Source organism: Lipotes vexillifer, unplaced genomic scaffold (assembly GCF_000442215.2).
Source record: "Lipotes vexillifer unplaced genomic scaffold, Lipotes_vexillifer_v1.1 scaffold495, whole genome shotgun sequence".
In the NCBI taxonomy this organism is placed as follows: Eukaryota; Metazoa; Chordata; class Mammalia; order Artiodactyla; family Lipotidae; genus Lipotes; species Lipotes vexillifer.
In genome coordinates, this window is record NW_006770132.1 from 1,582,653 (window position 1) to 1,603,085 (window position 20,433).

The 20,433-nt window shown below is 44.5% G+C and overlaps 1 protein-coding gene across 3 annotated transcripts in view; it reads right to left on the bottom strand.

The window, feature by feature from the left end:
* NTRK3 (neurotrophic receptor tyrosine kinase 3) overlaps positions 1-20,433 on the bottom strand; it is a 378,302-nt gene that overhangs the window by 28,180 nt on the left and 329,689 nt on the right. For all 3 annotated transcript variants that reach the window (XM_007446035.1, XM_007446034.1, XM_007446033.1), the window contains 2 exons: positions 14,862-15,034; positions 11,594-11,837 (listed from right to left, as the gene is read on the bottom strand). In XM_007446035.1, the coding sequence (XP_007446097.1) occupies positions 11,594-11,837; positions 14,862-15,034 (417 nt within the window). The remainder of the gene's footprint in view (positions 1-11,593; positions 11,838-14,861; positions 15,035-20,433) is intronic.

Below are 20,433 nucleotides of genomic sequence, written 5' to 3' on the forward strand. Positions count from 1 at the left end.
GCCTGGGCTCTGCAATGGGAGAGGCCACAACAGTGAGAGGCCCGCGTACCGCAAAAAAAAAAAAAAAAAAGAAGCAGCACATTCATGAAGCAATACATCTGTGTGTGTAAACCAATAGGGCGATGCCAAGGAGACCATCCCGTGAGGACAATGAAATGGGCATCACTGGGTTTTGATGGCAGTGAGGAACAGACAGAGAGAAAAAACAAAGGGGGATATGAGAAAAAGAGCACATGGGAAGTTGGGAAGAGAAGATGTTATGGGCTGAATTGTGTCCTCCCACCAAATTCTTATGTATTAATCCCCAGTACCCCAGAATGTGACTAGATGTATAGAAAGGGTCTTTAAAGAGGTAGTTAAGGTTAAAAGAGGTCATCAGGGTGGGCTCTAATCCAATATGACTTGGGTGCCTAGAAGACTAGGACATTTGGACCCACACATGTACAGAGGGAAGATGATGTGACGACACAGGGAGAAGGTGGCCGTCTACAAGTCAGGGAGAGAGGCCTCAGAAGAAACCAACCCTGCCAACATCTTGATCTCAGACTTTTGTGGTACTTTGTTATGGCAGCTCTAGCAAACTGATGCAGAAGTCCTTATGAAATAATGGGAATGAGCAGGTGCCATTGTGGAATGAGGGACAGGCTGGCTAGGTGTCAGGGGGCTTCTTGTGGGAGGGGACAGGAAGGAGACAGGCAGAGTGCAGGGTGAGAAATGTATATTTTTGAGAAATTATATTTCCCCAAGCTTTTAAACAAGCAGGGAGAATGATGAAAAGTTTGAGAAGTATGGGGTGGAGGGCTCTGAGACTGAAGGTGCACACACTGATCCAAGTGTTGGTCTGATCAGGTTGTGAATTAGGATCCTTCCTGCCAACATTCAAAGAACAAGTGATGCTGAGGTGCTATGAAGAAAGATATAACAGGATTTGGGGAAGAATTAGGTACAAATGGGGAAGAGACAAGTTGAAAAATGACTCCCATTCCAGGAACCTCCCAAAAGAGTTTTTGTTCATGCCAACAGACTGCTGAGGAGTGGCTATTTGAGAAGCAGGAGGTCACCACAGTGAGTAGTATCTCCAACGAGACGAGTTTCAATCACCAATGAACTGTCCAGGGGAGACTTACCGGTTAAGCAATCAAAGAGAGAAGAGGTAGAAGCTAAAAATGTAAATTCAAACAGCTTCTGCACAAAAGCAAGAAAGGGTTATAACCATGTGAGTGTGTGAGCTTTTCAAAGTAGATGTCTAAAATGGTGGCACTAGAACTTCCAATGGGAAGGAGAGAAACCAGTGGAAGAGGTAGAGAATGGCTATAAAGGGGAGTAGATCATAGAGCATCATTAAGGCATTGAACAAGGATGTTAAGCAGTGGGGGAGTGGAGGGGCGGGAGAAGGAATGGGGCAGTTATTGATAATGTCATTCAACAGTTAGTTCCAAAAAGGATTAGACTCTTTAGAGGAAAGGAATCTGAATTTGGCCATGGTGAAATAATTAGTGAACCCCAAAATGCAGCGTCAAGGAAGGGGTAAGACCAGAAGCTTAAAAATTAAGACAGAAGATGAACACAGCCTATTAGAGTAGTTGAGGAGACAAATGAAAGTTGGAGGTGGCAGAAAGGTCAAATGAAAAGTTTTCTTTAAAGTAAAAGAGATCATAGAAGACAGAAAGAAAGGCTTCAAGATAGAGTGAGACAAACAGTCACAGCAAGAGGTGGGCTAGAAACAGGGCAGGTGACAGATGGCGAGGTGTGAGGGAAGTGAGAAAGAATGCAGATGTGTGAATCTGTTGATATGGAGAGGGTGAATCTGGCCTAATATTTCATAGCATTACAAAAATACATATTTGACACAGTTCCTGGCATAAGCATAATAGTTCCTTAAATTACTCTGCCACTTCTAACTTTAAACTCTACCTAACTTTATGGAGACAGTACTATACTGTTAGACCATTTAAAATGTCTATTCACAAATGGCCTCACATTCTTTAGAAAACCTTACTTAGGAATCAGAATACGGAAACCATCTCTGCCCTGCCCAACGTTTTTGTGCAATCTGAGGAACACCAACTAATCTCTCTGAGCCTCGGTTTACTGGTCTGTAGGTAGGAATAATAACAATAGCCTGGTTGACCTCAAAGTCCTTTGATGATGACCAAAGAGAAGCATTGGACCTGTGAGATGGGAGACCAACGTTCTTATTTTAACTCTACCACCAAATAGATGCATGAGCTTGAGAAACACCTGCTCTTTCTCTGGAGTTCAGTGTCTCCATCTGTCAAATAAGTGGGTTCAACAAGATGACCTCCAAGTTGATTTCTAGCCAGGATTTCATGAGTTTGCCGGTGTAGATCGCTTACCCAAATTTCATGGCATTTATCAAGGGCTCTCACAACTGGCTTAGGAACAAAAGAGGTTAATGGTGTAGGAGGACAGTCCAATTGGGTGGCTTCAGTCAGGGGAGAGAGGAGGATTTAAGCAGAAGACTAGGAAGCCAAGAAGTCCTTGCTATCAGATCAATAGGGATATATCAGAATTTCTTAGCTAGATGACACGGACCATTTGATTCATCTGACTCCCTTGCTCTGATTTCTTCCTCATGTATCCTTCTCAATGTGGTCAGGCTCCCCACACAGGCTGGCTTACTGGGAGTGAATGCTTTGATCACACAGCCTTTCAATAATCTGGTCCCCTGTGCACATTAATAGATTGTCCTCCTGGTGCTAACTGCAGTCTCATGGGTGTTTTAATTATTGTGAGACATTCTCTCAGGCCTTTTCACTGATAATCAGATGTTTGGGCCTTTGGTAGGGAATCAGATCCTGTTGGCTTTTTCTTAGGTGACACCACTGCATCTTCCAGATATACCTACTCAGAATCCCCACATACTGACTATTGGTACCTGGCAAGTGGGGACCATTTATAGGACCGTTAAGGAATAATGGCCATTATTCCTTACCCATCACAAACACTTGGCATAGGGTAATATATTTTTAAATTAAGCACTTTTATTAAGCGCCTTTTATGTGAAACATCACTATGATAAAAATGGAGTAGGTTCCTTTGCCTTTAAGGGAATTTATGCTGTAGACGGCTACAGGACATGCATGTACCCAAATGACTCAAGGACATGACTAACTAAATAAATACAAAGATCAGGAAGTTGGGGATTGACCCACTGAGTAAGAACATGATCAACTTCAAGAACAAACTGGTCTACAACTCAAAGGTCCATCCTGGCTACAGAGGCTGGAGCGCATGCCTCAGTGGAAGAGAGGTTGTCATGGTGATTGGCAGAGTGGAAGAGATGGCCTACTGACAACCACTGCCAGTCAAGTTTGGGATGATGATGAACTTTTTTCCAGAGTGCACATGATCATTTACTAAGCAGACTATACTGCTGGTGATGGTGGTAATGGTGGTGGTGGCAGTGGTGATAAAATCAGCAGCACCCAAGCCAACAGTTCCCAAAGCTCTTGAATATCCGTTATGTCATGTTATGCACAGGAATGAGCAGTGGCCATCGAGTTGCATATAATAAGAGAGAAAAGGAGGGAGAACTGGGCTTTAACCAGCCTTGTCTCTACCCCCAAGGCTCTAGGGCACATGACCCTAACATCTTCTTCTAGGGTAACAAGGGGCATCACACACTTAGGAGGCCTGGCCTGGAGAATGAGCTCTAGTTCTGAAGGCCTCTGTCTGCCACAGAATTCATGGTTATGGTTATCAAAAGTTAGCTTCTTCTTGGAGCTACCAGGTCCAAAATGGGAAAATTCTTCCTCTGACCAACTAGAAGTGCTTTCTTTTTCCTCCTGGGCTTCCAACAGACCAACTCCAGTAGTCTACATCAGTCCCGGAAGAGTGAGTGGCTTTGTTTTTATCTCCCTGAGTTCTCTTAAGTAGGCTCTTCTCCCCTTCAATGTTAGGATCTAGCACCAAAGACCATAATAGGAAATACCTTGCTTTGCAAGTAACTTTAAATTATTTAAAATTTCTTATACAGATGGTCCCCAACTTATGATAGTTCAGCTTCAGCGTAGTGTGAAAGTGATACGCATTAGGTAGAGATAGTACATCGAATTTTGAATTTTGATCTTTTCCTGGGCCAGTGATAATGCAGCAGGATACTCTGTCATGATGTTGGGCAGCAGCAATGAGCCTCAGCTGCCTGTCAGCCATGAGATCACAACCCACACACTTACAACTATTCTATACCAATACGACCCTTCTATTTTTCACTTTCAGTACAGTAGTCAATAAATTACATGAAACATTCAATACTTTATTATAAAATACACTTTGTGTTCGATGATTTTGTCCAAGTGTAAGCTAATATAACTGTTCTGAGCACGTTTAGGGTAGGTGAGGCTAGGCCCTGATGGTCAGTAGCTTAGGTGTATTAAATGCCTCTTTGACTTAGGATATTTTCAAGTTACAATGGGTTTATCAGGAAGTAACCCCATCGTAAGTTGAGGAAGATCTGTATATAATTTCTACCTTATTCATTTACATAGAATAATAACTACCATCTATTGAGTGCCTAATAGGTACCAGGCAATTTGCATACATTATCTTATTTAACCCACACAAAAGAAGAAATTGTTCTCATTTTTTTTTTCTCAGATGAGGATCTAAAGCTTAGAGAATTTAAGAAAATTTCCTGAGGTCACATAGCTCATAAGCAGAAGCTCAGGATTCAAAGGAATATCCATCTGCCGGACTCCAGAATTAGTGAGTACTTTGCCCATTTTCTCTTGGGTTCTTCCCATCCCCACCTCAGCTTTGTCCTGTGGGATTGGCTAAACTTAGAAAATAAACAACTGGGAGTAAAAACTCTGTTTAAAATTCTGAATATCAAACGCTATGTTGACCCAGTCCTCCTCCCTCTCCTCCTGTTTAGACTCAGATCACAAAGTCCTGGGCTTTGAGGATTAGGAGAGAAATACAGTCCCCTGCCAGGAGGAAGTCAAGGGAACATACTGTTCTCTTTACATGCAAATATCTGTGTGTGTGTGTGTGTGTGTGTGTGTGTGTGTGTTTGCGGTACGCGGGCCTCTCACTGTTGTGGCCTCTCCCGTTGCGGAGCACAGGCTCCAGACTCACCCATGGCTCACGGGCCCAGCCGCTCCACGGCATGTGGGATCTTCCCGGACCGGGGCACGAACCCGTGTCCCCTGCATCGGTAGGTGGACTCTCAACCACTGCGCCACCAGGGAAGCCCACATACAAATATCTTAATTACAGCTGGTAGAGAAGATATTTGTATGGAAATTTATGTATCTTTATATGTTATATATTCAGTTTGCCATTAAAAAAAAAAAAAAGCCCTTTATACTTGAGGACCCCAAGCTGGGTCTGTTATAATACTCGCCACTGTCAAGTTATAAAGAGGCTGCTATCCCCACCGTCCACAGGAGCAGAGAAGGATAAAGTGAATCAACACCCTGCTGCCTTCTCCTCTCCTGTGTTGAGGTTGGGTTCCAGTATAAACGTGCCTCATGTTCTTGAAACTTTCTGATGAGGATTCTGCCTGTCCTTATTTTTCCGCAATATCTGTCCCCATGGAGATCAGGCTGACTATGATAGCATCTATCCCATGCCTGCACCACCGTCACTGACAAAAGGAAACAACTAGATTTCAATATTACAAGGAAGTGAAACCAAATTTAGGAGACCCCTGGAAACTGCTCTCAGAAAGAGGATATTATTTTTTTGGCATGTCAAGGGAGGGAGATATTTATATCCCATTGATTCCCCTCCAGCAAATAAAACACAACCAATTACCTATTTTGGTCTCACTGAGCATCTTCACGTTTTCCTGAGTGTTATAATGTCTGTTTTATAATATAAACTGTGTTTATCTCCTCTAAGGATATAGTACAATATAGACTTACTTTGCAGCAGGTAAAATTCTGGCTAGACATAACTGAGAACTTCCCACTTCTAAAGGGTGTTACAAATTAGAAAGAAAAATATAGATAAATCTCTCACTAATGATAGCTTCCCTTTGCCACAGCTGGAAGGAATAAGGGGGAGCCAGTGGAATCCCAGGAGATGCACCGGAATAGAGCAAGCAAACCATCTGTCCGGAATGATTCTGAAGCTGTTCTGCCTGGGGCCAAAGGGGTGAAATAGATGACATTTAAGGCTCCTTCCAGCTTCATGTTTCTTTAAAATTGAATGATTTGGCATTTGTTCATCTGTTTTTAACACTCTAGGGATGCAGAATGGACTAGGTGGCCTAAAATATGCATTTGTGAAAAATCCATCCCGACCCTCCATTTCACTGTTATTCTTTTTCAAGCTTACAGTACAAAACGGATAGAGGCTTTGAGTTCCCAGGCCCTAGCCTTGAGTTCACCTTTCCCAGCCCCACTAATTCCGATGGCTTCTCTTCCACACTCCACTGCTAACCCCACAGCAAACAGCCTTATTGTCTCTTCCCTGGACCATTGCCATGGCTTTAGTGGTCTCGGGTCCCAGCCATCTCTCCTACATGCCACTGCTTGATGACTGGTCCTCACAGAGCCTCATTTACACTAAAACAGATGACAAACTTCCCATGACTGTCCTTCAGTTACCCACGTCAGAACAGCTGGCCTTTCAAGAGCCGCCATAGTGGTCCCATCCTTCCTTTACAAACATCCTTCCACGCATCTTTCATGTATCCTCAAGTGTGGCTGGTTGAGTGACACACTGTTCCAGATCACTCTCCTGGTTTGCCTATTTCAAAACTATCTTTATTCCTCCTAAAATTCAACCCACTGACTGCCTCAAGACCCACATCATCCCTCTAATTACATGGGCTTTTGAAATTGGTAACCCTATTGTGTTATGGTGGAATTACAAGTTTTCATCCTGTTTTATATTCCCTATGAAAATTTCATTTCCTTGGGAATACAGATCACATTCTCTTCATCCTTGCACATAGTCAGGGAATTGTATTGAATCCTGTCCCCAGCACATGGACCTTCTCAATGGCTAGGGGATTTGGCACCAGGGGAAATAAACCAGCATGGACAAGTTTAGCAAATGTACAAAGTGGATCACTCATCCTAAGGCTGTATAAAGGCTCTAACACTGACTTGCTGCTGGAGAATCTCAAGGTCTTGAACACATCACCAACCCTCTCCAAGGCTTAACTATAAAACGGAGGCCAATAATTGCTGACCTGGAAGATTTCAGCCCTCTTCCTTTCCCAGTAGAGCACTAAGAGGCTGGTGAGAAAGTGCAAAGCTCCACAATGAGCATGTGTAAAATGAGCGCGCCTCCTTCAGCTGGTTTTGGTGTGAGGGCTTACATGATCAAGCAGGGAGCCCCAGGAGACAGGAGAATCAGGCGGGATTCAAGAGCAGAGTTATTCTTCCACTGATTCTCTGCTGCTACCATTCTGGTTGTCACCTCTGTCACTATTAGGTGTAGCTGGAACACATAAGATCTGCCCTAGATCTTAACTGGGGAGCCTATTGAAGGGATCCCGATGCTTGGCCCTGCAGAGCATGGAAGCCCTTCCACAAAAGTGATGCCTATTCAGGCTCCTCTTGGTCTGGCCTAATCCACTTCCTGCCTAACTCTGAATTCCCATTCTGACTTCATTCGTTCTTTCATGCATTTGTTCATATGTTTATTGGGTGTCTGCCAAGTTCTAGGTCCTGTGCCGGGCACGGAGGACGGCAGAGTGAACAGGAAGGTGCACCCCTGGCCCTCTGCATCAGTAGGATCAGAGCACCAATCTCTTACACCCCCATTCTTCCTGTAACAGCATACCACCTCCCCTCCAAATCAAAACATCTGAAAACATTTCTATTCTGGAATCCCAGCCTCATCTTCTTCAGGACTTTCTTTAATTCCAGATTTGAGCCCTAAACTCTTAGTGTTGTCTGATATTCTGAGAAAGATATAATGGTACCAAAGCCCCACACTTGTCAAAGCCAGGTTAAAGGCAGTCTCAGAAGTGTATGAGTCAGTGACCCATACAAGGAAAAGGGATCTGTCATGGGGCACAGTCTTAAGAAGCGAGAACAAATCGCTCTGGCACTCACTCTGGTGCAGAGATGTCTGTTTTCTCTCTGTAAATATGTAACAGGAAATTAGGCAGTTCACCTTTGTACATCATTTTCATATCACCTGTGCATGAGCCAGATGGCAGCTCTTCGTTTTAAAAAATCAAAAAGGAAAGAATAGAAGGAGGAGTTTATCTCCACCTCCCCCTCTGCCCTCCTATACACACCCTGGAATCTACACTGGGCAGATGAGCGCGCCTGTGCACGCATACACACACACACACACACACACACGCCTGAATTATCTGCATTTAGCTGTGTTAGGTACCAGAAATCAGCAAAGTCCTAGGCCCAACAGATTTCAGTAACGCATGGTAGCCGAGAGGTGCAAACCTGTCCCGGGTGTCAGCTTGCAGAGAGAATCCTTCAGCGTTCTTGCTATCTAATAAATCACTGTATGCCCCCAGAGTCTCAGCCGGTGTACCAAACAAAAAAAATCTTTCATAAATCACCTGAACGTGGACTTAGCTCTAAGATTCATGAGCAAGACCACATAAGCACAGACCAGAAGAACAGGCAAGTACTGATGACCCAGCATTTCTATTTAAGTTGAAACCTTGGGAAGGAAATTTTCCAGAGGTGGTCAAACATAAAGACTCTGCTCCTTTGGGGCAGCTACACGATCCCAGTTTATTTTCCAGTGGTCAGGAGGTCCTTCTCTCTGACCCAAGAACTACATGTGGAAATAAGATTATCCCTGAGGTTCTCCTGCCTTGGGTGTGAAGGGGACTAAGGAAAATAAACAATAGTTTATCCAGTAAGTAGTGTATTCCAGGCTCTTTACACAGATCAACTTGCTTAACGTCAAAAATAACCTGATTGATAGACCATGTTTGTCCTCATTTGAAAAACGGGGAAATTAAATAGAGGTTTCAGGAAAGCACATTGAGGTCCCATGGCTGTTAATGGCAGTGTTAGGATGTGAGCATAGGTAACATTGGGCCCAAATACGGAACTCCCTTGTCACCTTGATGTCTTCCAATACGGATAATAAGACTTCACAGTTTATTACTGATATGACCTCAGGCAAGTCTACTTCTGCCTTTTGTTTTACAGAAGGTGAGGGAGGGGGTGGGGCTGTGTACACATGACGACCTTGTGGGCACCTGTACTGAACATGAAGATATGACACAAGCTGCTCTTTGAATATGCAGAGTATAATATCTACCCACCATGAGTGGATATGCAGTTCTCTGATGGTGCATTGTGTTTTTACTGCAATAGCTATCCATTTTTGTTTTTTTATTAAAGTTTTTGGCTGCACCCCATGGCACGGGGGATCTTAGTTCCCTGACCAAGGATCGAACCCACGCTTCCTGCATTGGAAGGCAGAGTCTTAACCACTGGACTGCCAGGGAAGTCGCAGCTATCCTTTTTTTTATTTTATACTTCCTTGGGACCAAAGACACACATTTTCAAGCCAGCTGGCCTCTGCTTATACCTGGCTTAGAACTCATGAAAAGGGAACTGTGGATACCTGGTAGGTGAACATTTTCCCACCTCACTCTCCCATCCTTGAATTCTAATCTGCCCTGGAGCCCAGAGAAACAAGATGGATTCACTCCTTGTAGCTCTCCCAGGTATAAAGAGCAACAGTTCACAACTGTTCAAGTTAGGGCACAGCAGGATCATTTGGAGATGTAATCTTTTTTTTCTTCTCTCTTTTAAATCAAAATCAAGAAATATTAATTGCACTCCTTGAAGCAAGCTTAAAGTTGAGTTTGCACACATTCTGGTCAGATATTGTTTCCCAGCACCCTGGTAAAGCCAGTGGAGACCAGATTGGTATAATCAAACATCTGCTTCACACAGAAAAACAATGATCCATCCCTTGCTTTTATCAACACCAACATAAATCTGAGCTCAGCCAGACGGGCCAGCAAACCCCATTAATGCAGAGTGCAGAAGCAATTAAACAGTGCCAGCTCCAGCTAGACTCAAGAAATCTATGACCCATGGGCCCTTAGTAACCACACCGATGCCTCTCTTGGAAATGACTGAAAAAAAAATTGGTCTAGATGCGAAAGAAAGACTCCACTGTGATATTTCCTGGGAGGTCTGCCCTGCCCATCAGTCTGTGCCTACTGCTACATCATAGCTCCTTTTTCCATATCTAGGGATGTTGGACTGGGCAGGTAGCTAGAGAAACTGCCCAGTTTTCTGCAGACTTTCTACCTTCGCTACTGTTTGGTCTACTTTGCTTCATATTCTCATGATGGTCTACCATCTGCCATCTTTTGGTTGTACCATGAACTCGTCCATTTTTAGCCACCAAAGGAATTTCTCAAATATTCCATTTTTCTCCAGGTTATGGCTAAAACAAAGTGTCTTGAGTGATCCCTTATAACGTCTGGGCAATGTTGTTTAGGCAAAGCCATCAAGAGCATCCAGACAGAATTGATTTACAGATGCCAACCCCAAACCCACAGCCTCCTGACCCACCGTGCTCAGGCCAAAAAGACATATATCTAGGTCCTTTGATTCACAATATGATCATTCATTCTGTACAAAGAAGATGAGGGAAATGGCTGCCATGCCTCTCAACCTCCAAAACATTGCCCCACCCTCTCCTTATATACCATCCAAACTCCTTACCCATTCAAAGACCCCAAAGTAAATCTTCCATATATTTGAGGCATCGGCCTCCCAATCAACTTGCAGAAGTTATCCTATCTCTGTATACAGGTTGCACCCATATTTCTCTTTTGGGGAATAAATGCCACTCATGCCCACCCGTCCTTTCCCTGGCAATAATAACATTGTCAGAACCACTCACTGATCTGTGGGAAGATGATTCCCAAATACAAAGGGGAGCAAAATAAGACACCTATTAATATAAAGTAGATACTTTTATAGAGGTAAAACTGAACGTGATATCTCCACTCACAATCAAAAAGCTTTTCCTAAGGCCCACCTGTACCTCTCTCCAAAGTTGGCAATGAGAACCTGCTGCCTTCCCTCACCTTTCCTATGCCATTTGGATAATTCTGCTCAGCAATACGTTAACCATTTTTGCTACTTTATGTTGGGTTCTGACTTCTTATCAAGATCTACCTTTGAAAACAAGCCTATAAGCTCACCAAATAATGTTAAAGAATAAAATGTGTCGTGGGTGAGGCTGGATACGGAGCTCAGTTGAAAGATGTTAAAATTGAGCTTGTCCATGTGAGCATTTGGGGATATGTGTGTGTGTGTGTGTGTGTGTGTGTGTGTGTGTGTGTGTGTGTGTGTGTGTGTTATCTCATGAAGAATGAGTATTGATGGAAGTAAGAATACAGTGCATTATGTCATTGCAATGTAAGGATACAGTCAAGTATCCCTATCCAGGTGGAAGGGAGGAGTGAGCTATCCAGAGAATAATTAACAGGTATGTTGAGATGCAGGAGTGGCCAAAGGATAAGCATCAGGTGTATATCTGGGCACAGATGTGTATATGTGTGCTCCGGAGTAACAGGGTTAATGGACAATGACAAAGACATGTGAGAAGGTACTAGCTCTGCCACGGATTGCTGCATCTGGAGAAGCCACCTTACCCTGTAGTAATCGGTGCTGTAGACATCTCTGGACATGCCGAAGTCTCCGATCTTCACCAGCAGGTTAGCTCCAACCAGGCAGTTCCTGGTGGCCAGGTCCCGGTGCACGAAATGCTGGGAGGCCAGGTACACCATGCCAGAGGCAATCTGACTGGCAATGTGGAGCATTTGAGAGAGCCCCAGCTCTCCTTTTGCCTGGCGTGGCTGCCCGTCCACAAGGATCATTGCATCTGGCCCATGGGCCCTGTGGGGTTAGGCAGAGAAGAGAGGGGGCAGAGAGAATTAAGGAGATCAAGGGGAAATGTCTTCGTGAGTTCCTGTTCTCTGGAATGCACCACAGAAATGAATGAGATCTCTTCTCAGTCTACTTATGGACTATTTCTATCTACCCAAAATTATATTCTGTGAGTATGGATATGGTCAAACTCTACAACCAGATTCCCAACTAAGATGACAGCAGACATACTTTAACGAATCAGGGAATGAACCTACTCTTGAATATGTTATGGTTACCCAGGGGCTTCCCAGGTTCTTGATGTCTACTACAGAACAATTAATAAAACAATTAACTCTTACACAGCCCTTACTATGCTCCACCCACTGCTCTAAGTATCTTAAATATTATATATTAATTCACTCAGTCTTCCCACCCCAATTTTGAAGATAAGGAAACTGAGGCACGAAATGATCAGATCACTTGGTCAAAGTCACAGAGGTCCCACAGTGGCCACATGGGTGACATGTGGCTCTGGAAGAGAGTTTTAAACTTTAAGCTTCCAGAGGGCTTGTTAAATACAGTTCCTGGGCTCTTACGATTCTGATTGGCTAGGCAGAGCTCATTCATTTGCATTTCCCAGTGCTGATGCTTCCAGGGCTGATACAGTTCACATTTCGGGTAGCAACGCTCTTCAGTCTACCTCCTAACCTCTCCACCACACTGTCTAGGATTGGGTAACTTCTGTTAATGGCAAGATGGGATGAAGAGACCCTGTGACCCTGAGGAAGAGACCTGGGGAGCCACAGCACCTGCTCCATCCCAAATCATGGGCCAGATTTGTTATCCTAACACCGTGCCCTGTCATATCAGTCACTTTTAGTGTTCACTCTTTTCTCTAGAGAGCCCAGTCAGCTCTGACCACACCCAGGGCCCTTATTTATGAAGCTGTGAGCCAAGGAGCCCTGGTGTACAATGAGACCTTAGCCTGTTTCACTGCTTCTCCAGTTTCCGCTGAAAGGTACCGTTAAATATAACACGTTCATTTGATTATCTCCTGCGGGCACTGCCTACCTCATGCCTCCAAAGGAGAACTGCTACATCAGCTCACAAGGAAGAGGAATCAGCAGGCAAGCCACATTCCCACTTACCAGGAGAGCGCACTGCAGCCTGCCCCTAAAACACACCAACTGGGAGGTGCAGGAGCAGGAAGGGCCTTCTCTCTTGGTCTTTTTCTTCCTGTTCCCTTAGAGCGGGCATGACAGTGGTAAGAAGCGGCACTCGGGACCTCTCTTTAGCCTTGCTGGTGGCACTTGGGGCTGAAGGCACCACTGAATCTATGGGGAGGGCTTGGTGGAAAATGGACCATGTCCCTCTGACCTCAGAGAAATGAAAGCACAGGAAGAGGAAGATCCCGAGTCCCGAGAAAGGATGCTGCCTGTATTAGAAACTACCATGGTTCACAGTTCTGATAAAATAATAATTGTAATACTTTTAATCGTAGCTACCATTGACTGAACACCTAGCTACATGGGAAACTTGTCCAGGCCTTATACAAATATAGTCACTGAATACTCATAACAACAAACATGTGAAGCAGTTATGAATAGTCTCATTTTCCAGGAGAGAGAACTAGGGGTTAATAACTTGCTCCAGGTTACATCACTAAGACATATTCAGAATATGAACCCAAGTCTGTCTTACGCTAAGGACTCAATTCTTCAGGAAAGGAGTAAATTTCACTGTGAAACCAAGTTCAGGAAGTTTAGAAAAGCCTACGGATACTTTCCAATTCCTCTAGGGCCAATTTTGGAAACCTGCTACCAACCCTTTCCATTCCCTCCTCAAAACACCACAGCACTCAGTTGAATGTCCCACTTCAAGGAGATGCTCATCAAGGTTTGGGGAGTGTGCTAGAGTTTGCCATAACCCACATCTCAGTTCTGGAAATCTCATTCTCAGCAGTGGAACCACACCCTCAAAGCATCCAGGGCCCGAGTGTTCAATGCGCTTCCTGGGACCCTGGATTCCACAGACGCTCACACATGCCTGCTTCTTCCACATCTGGGCACTACTTGGAGGTAACAGGTATGAGAGGCAGAGAAGTGCTAACTCTGCTCTGTCAGTGAGATGCTATCTTCTTTGGGGAAGGTAGATTTCACATCTCCCCAAACCCCACTGTAACTCCATCCAGAACATCTGCTTGGGGTCTCAGTCTCTTAAAAGTTCCATCAGGAGCCCCTCAAAATCCAGATGATCCTGCTCCAGGCTTGTGGAAACCCTTCTTACAAAAAAATCCAATCCTTCTAGAACAGTGCTAGCCAACAGGACTTTCTATTAATGGAAATGTTCTATACTGCGCTGTCCAATATGGTAGCCACTAGCCACATGTGGCGATTGAGTAATTGAAGTGTGGCTAGTGAGACAGAGGAATTTTTAAATCTTATTTAAATTTAGTTATTGTAAATTTAAATTTAAATAGCCATATATGGTTACTATACTGGATAGCCCAGTTCTAAATTTATCTGGGGGAAAGTCTGCCCTTGAATTCAACCATCTCTGTCTCCCAGTGAGTTTGTAACCTTGTACCTTCTTATTCATCATCAAAAAGTCTCTGACAAAAAGGTTTTCAGGAGGTGTGGAAGGTGCTAGCCTCACTTTGCTAGTGAGAACATAAGGCGCAAAGTCAGAAAGCTATTCACGGCATCAGGGGAAGGGCTGGCCCTAGAATCTTAAAGTTGGTAGTTACAGGCTGGCAGGTCCTCTGATCTCCCTCCTTGGACCCATTTCACACCCTGCCCTTCTTCTCAGTCTACCTTAGAATCAGGAAGTAGAGTACAGGTTCCTTTTCATAGCATCCTCAACATCCCCCCTAGAAATCAGGGGCAAAGGCCTATATCCAACTGCTCAGGAGGTAATGGAGAAGAATGAAAGGTTGTTTTCATTTCTAATCTCCAGACTGAAGTGTTCAGGGGAGTGATAGGACTTCTGGCTCCAGAGAGAACCCCAGGGGTTCGGTGGGGGTTAGGGGCGGGGATGGCCATCCTCGCTTACCTGAGGAACTTGTTCAGATCTCCGTGCTTCATGTATTCAAAGACCATGATGAGGGGGTCCCCATCGCCACACACCCCATAGAACTTGACAATGTGCTCATGCTGCAGGTTGGTGAGCAGCTCAGCTTCCCTCTGGAAATCCTTCCTGGCCGCCAGGGTGGGATCCTTCAGGGCCTGGAAACAACACGGGATACTGGTTTTTAGCAGCTAGAGGGCAGGGGTTTGTCTGTTCCCCTCCTGGGAAGAAAGCTGGTGCCCATAATAAAAACAATGCTGATTCCCAACAAGTACGATCCTAATCGGCCTTTAAAGATCATGAGGCTAAATCACAATAGCCAGACCTGACTCCTGCTTCCTTCAGCATTTTGAACCTTGTAGAAACAGAAACCAACTTTTTGACACCCACGTCCCATCCCATCCGCCAGCCAGTTATTTCAAACTTTGTTCATCTCAGAGCCCTAGGCTTCCTCAGAGATCAGTGTGAATGGTGGAGGGAGCGAGCTGGGAGGTAGAAGGCCTGACAAAGGCCCATGCCCCCAAGATTTCCCCAAAGAAATGGTCTCACAGCTAAAATAAACAGTGGGGGAACCAATGGCCCCAAATCTTTGTAAATTAGCCTATGCTCACAGCCCATCTGAAATCAGGCTGACAATGTAATTAAGTCTCCTTGCTCTTTCTATTTCTTGATTTTAGATTATGAAAAAGTGTATATTTGCAGAGAAACATGAACACTTTGGCTTCTAGAAGGCACCTGTGTCCTCCTTTAGGGGCTGAAGGAAGTACTGTGGTGTAACTGGGACTACAGCTGTGGGAACAGCAGTTAATGGGCGGAAGGCTTAGGACCCACCCAGGACCAGGACCTGGTAAGGTATCACAAAGTCCCAGGGTAGGATGGGAGGGTGGGCATCTGGTGGCCACAGAAATGTCACAACTTGGCCCCTGTGGGAGTGGGAGACCCGGTGTGAGGGAGAAGCACCAGACCAAGCCACTTGCCCTGGGACCCAGGAAGATAAATGGAAGAGCAATGGTTAAAAGGGGTGTCAGTGAATGTGGACTTTGTAGACCAGAAGGGGAGGGTGAGACCAGACCACTTCCAAGGGTCCTTGAACAGGACCTTGAACAGAGCCCGGCAATGACCAACGCAGCCATGCTGGTCATGGTGAATGATGAACTGTGAAGGGCAGGGTCATTTCTACAGGAGGAGCAGCCTGCACAGTTGAGCTCACATATGTCTTCAGCCTTCCCCATCCACCTCATGAGGTCAGAAGGCAAATGGAGCCAAACATCCACTTGCTTCAAATGACAGAGTTTAGTAACCTCAAAAGACAAGACACGAGGCAATGAAAGAATGGGTGTGAAGTTTACACATCATGTTCAGGGTAGTGAAAATCTAAACACGTTGGGTTTGCATTCCCTCTACCAAGCATCTGGCCTCTTCTGGTTATTTAGGCAGACTAGGCTCCCCTGTAAATTATGCTACTCTTGAGAAGCCTCCCGAACCAGAGATCTTCCTCTTGCCACTGCAATCCCCATTAGCTGAAATCCACGGGGCTGCCTTGGCTTACAGCGCTGCAGGAATGTGAATGTGCACAAATTGTATCTAAGGGGCCCATCAAACCTCTGTCAGTCATTAGCATACATTAGAGATGGTGGACTCATAGCTTTAAAAGGGCCCTAGATATCATGTTTCCACCTGCTCATTTCTGGTGTTGGAAAAACTGAGGCTCAGCCCTCAGTTTCCTCTGGGGATCAGGACACATTCACACAACTTGAATGACAGAAGCTAGAGTTTAATTACACCACAGTAATCTCTTGGTGCTGGGCTTCTTGGTGCCACCAAGTTCAATGGCAATGCCTCTAGAGCCATGGTGTCTCAGCCAGCGATCAAGGCCCACTCCAACTTCAACAAGCACTGCCTTTCATTCTTTTCAAAATTTGGAGGCTTCACCAAACAAGTGTTGGATTAAATGATTCTACTCTTGACCAAAATGTTGGAAGTTGTCTAATACAGTTTTCCCATCTTACAGGTGAGAAATCTGAGGTCCAGAACAGGGAAATGATTTGTCAAAGATCATGTAAGAAGTAATAGCTTGAGTGTGGAGCCCAGGATACATTCCTGTCCAGCATATCTGCTTGAGTTAATTTATCAGATGAATTAGTCACTGGTCAGGTCCTCAGGGGAATGGTGGGCACGGAAGTTAAAAGATGTGAAAGGGCAGAGGAGAGGGTCGGGAAAGGTGAGGCGTGTGGGCAGTCAGCAGAATGGCTGGGCCCAGCAAGGTTACCAGGCCTAGAGGGCAGGCCAAGGCCAGCAGGAAAGTGGGAGGGCCACTGGTCCATTACTGATTTTTACCAGCTCTGATCTCATGTGCTTTCCACTTCATCTCTGGCTGCCTTCTCAGAAAATCTACCCGATAATAAAGGCATAGGCTGCCGTGTATCCACATGCAACCAGAACAAAGATGTCTGCAAAGCCTTCTTTCTATGGGTGGAAGAAGGCAGAGACTCATGGTGAGAGGGAGCCTCTCTCGGTGACCCAGCTCCTGAGCTTCATGGACTGGGGCATGGGTATAGGATGACTGTCAGTGATTTACTTATTTTCATGAAGAATAAAAAGGAAAGGAAAAAAAAAAAAAAAAAAGGAACCCAGCATGGGGGGGATGAGAATACAGAGATTTATGTGAACACTGGATTTATGAGAGGGAAAAGTAGATCAAATTTGGGGCCAGCCAGACGGCCTCTCTCCATCTCTGTAAATCAGTCTCTCGCACAGTCTGGATGCCAATGGCAGCCGTTGGATATTTCCATTCTCAGCTCTCTAGCAGTCGCAGCCATCATTCCCAGGGCTGGCACCGTACTCTGCAGAGCAGATAGGAGTTCCTCATTTGGGAGATGGGGCACAAAGCAACTCCTGCCTCTTTTGGTCTTTCCACACCCCTTCTCCTACCCATTATCTCTCTACTTTTATGATGGGCTTTCCAGCTCTTGGGTTAAACCTGAAGTTCCTATGTGATTGGCAAAAAGGGGTCTATTGTGGCAACTGGGGTCCAGAGCTGCAAGTGGCCCAGGTCCCCAGGGATTGATGCAATTGGGACAGAGATGCCAGGAAAAGAATCTTGAGAAGTAAAATCAGCCCAGAGACTCTCGTGCACCTCTCAGCAGAGTCCATGCTCAACCTCTTCGGAGCCAGGAAACTTCAAAATGGGTCACCAGCCAGTGGCATGGGATGGAATGGGTGTTCCTCACAGCTGCCAACTGTTGGTGCAGGAAGACAGGGCTTGCCAAGGAGTCTCTGAAGCCAGGGAGGTTGTGTCCAGGCTCTTCCAGTGGTATCCATAGAGCAAAGAGGAGATCTGGAATTCTGCCTTCTCATCTCCTTCTTTTTCCCCCAAAGTCTGAAGACATTGCCATTTTCAGTCTCCCCTTTATGTACATCAGGTCTCACGTCCACTCCCAACCCTGGGTTTCAGTGGGGCTGTTTCGTCGGATGTGGGAGAAGCAGTCTAGATGGCAAGAACATTCAAATTTCTCAACAGCTGCCATCTCCTTCAGAGTCACTTCACATCACCATTTCCAGTCTAGGGGTTTTGCTGCTTTCCATTTTCCTTTTCTTTTATTGGGGCGGAGATATTTCAACGGATGCTCAGCTTCAGATTTTACTAATATACTAAAACCCATTTTAGTACATGTGCAGAGATACACACATCCATAAACACTAGAGCTTAGTTTTACTTATTTTTTGAATTTTAAATAAATGGAATCATACATATAGTGCTATATATATATATAAAATATATGTATATTTCTATATCTGTCTTTTTTCATTCAACACTGTGTTTTTGAGATTTTTCCAAATTGTTGCATGCAGCTGTAGTTCATTCATTTTCCTTGTTGAAAAGTTTCTCACTGAATGAATATACCACATTTGGTTATCCAAGCTGCTACTGATGGACACTGGGGTTGTTTGCAGCTTTTGGCTGTTATAAAGAATGCTTATGAACATTCTTAAACACATCTCTTCATGGAAAGATAGAGATAGATAGACAGACAGACAGACAGATAGATACATAGCTGTCAGGTGTAGACCTAGAGTGCAAGTGCTGGGTCACACAGATGCCAATGTTCTAAAATACCAAGCTGTTTTTCAAAACAGTTAGACCACTTTATATTTCCACCAGAGTATGAAAGTGGCAATTGCTCCATATCCTTGTCAGCACTTGGTTTTGTCATTGTTATTCAGCCATTCTGCTTGGTATACAGTGGTATCTCATTATGGTTCAATTTACATATTTCTGATGATTAATTAGGCTGGACACATTTCTCATAGTCTTATCGGCTATTTGTCTGTCAGAGGAGACTCTTGAGCAAGTCTATTGTTTGTCAAATAACTATTTAAAAGCTGCACTACCTATTTAAAAATATCATGAATTACATGCTTTTCATGTCACTCTTACACTACACATATATACAAATTACACTCTGTCTTGTCCTGCTCTGCGTTTGTTTCACGGGTATTCTCTTGTCTCCCCAACAGACTGCAGGTGTCTTCAGAACAGAGGCTGGGATTTCGGCTCTTTGTTTCCACCATAGCAACTGCTGGGCAAAAAAATCTTGCTTTGAAAACCACAACTGTGGGAAAACTTAATTTGGGGTTATACTTGGATGTGTTCTCTGGAAGTCCATAATTACCCTGCATCAACTTGAGAACAAACTCAAGAGGAGGAAGCCTGCAAAAAGAGGATCTAAATCTAAAGAGGATGAGAAGCAGGAAACACCATTTCTTGGCTGTTCTCCAGAGAAGACAAGCATCTCCTCCAGGGGTTGGTCGCTGGGCGGATCCACTGGGAGGCAAATGGTGTAAAATCCCAGAACATTCATCTTCTCAAGCTTCCCAGACCAAAAAGGAGGAAAGGAAACCCTTTTTAAAAGGGTGACAACAGAAACACATTTTCTGCATTACCCAATCTGGGTACTGCCCTTTAATACCAGACCACTCATCGGGAAATGTTTCCCAGGGTTTAGGCCATCATTTCATTTCCTGCTCAAAGCACAAAAAATATTAAGTTCATCCACCAGTCCCCAGATGGATGCTGGAACACCCAGTCGATTAGTGTCATCCTATAAATTAAAATTTTTAGGGCAGGGTAGATTCTAAGCTTAGGGACCAAATTAGAAAGGTTTCCACATCCCTGGTCCAAACTGTTTAAAGACACCCTCACTGATCTGACCATCCCATGTCTATGGAGACACACTGAGCAAGTTTACTCACAGCATATCCAGCAATAATAAGCATTAGCCTTTTATGGGGCAATATGCTAGTTCCTTATTTATTTTCTAGAGCAGAGGTCAACAGACAATGCCCACTTCTGAAAAAAAAAAGAAAAAGTATTGGAAGACAGCCACCACCCCCATTCATTTATGTATGGTTTAGGCTGCTTTCCCACTACATGGGTAGAGTTGAGTAGCTGTAAGGAAGAGTGTATGGTCCTCAAAACCTAAAATTTTTACTATCTGGCCTAGTACAGAGGGAGTTTGGCAGCCCCTGTTCTAGACGGTCAATGCAAGTTCAGCAG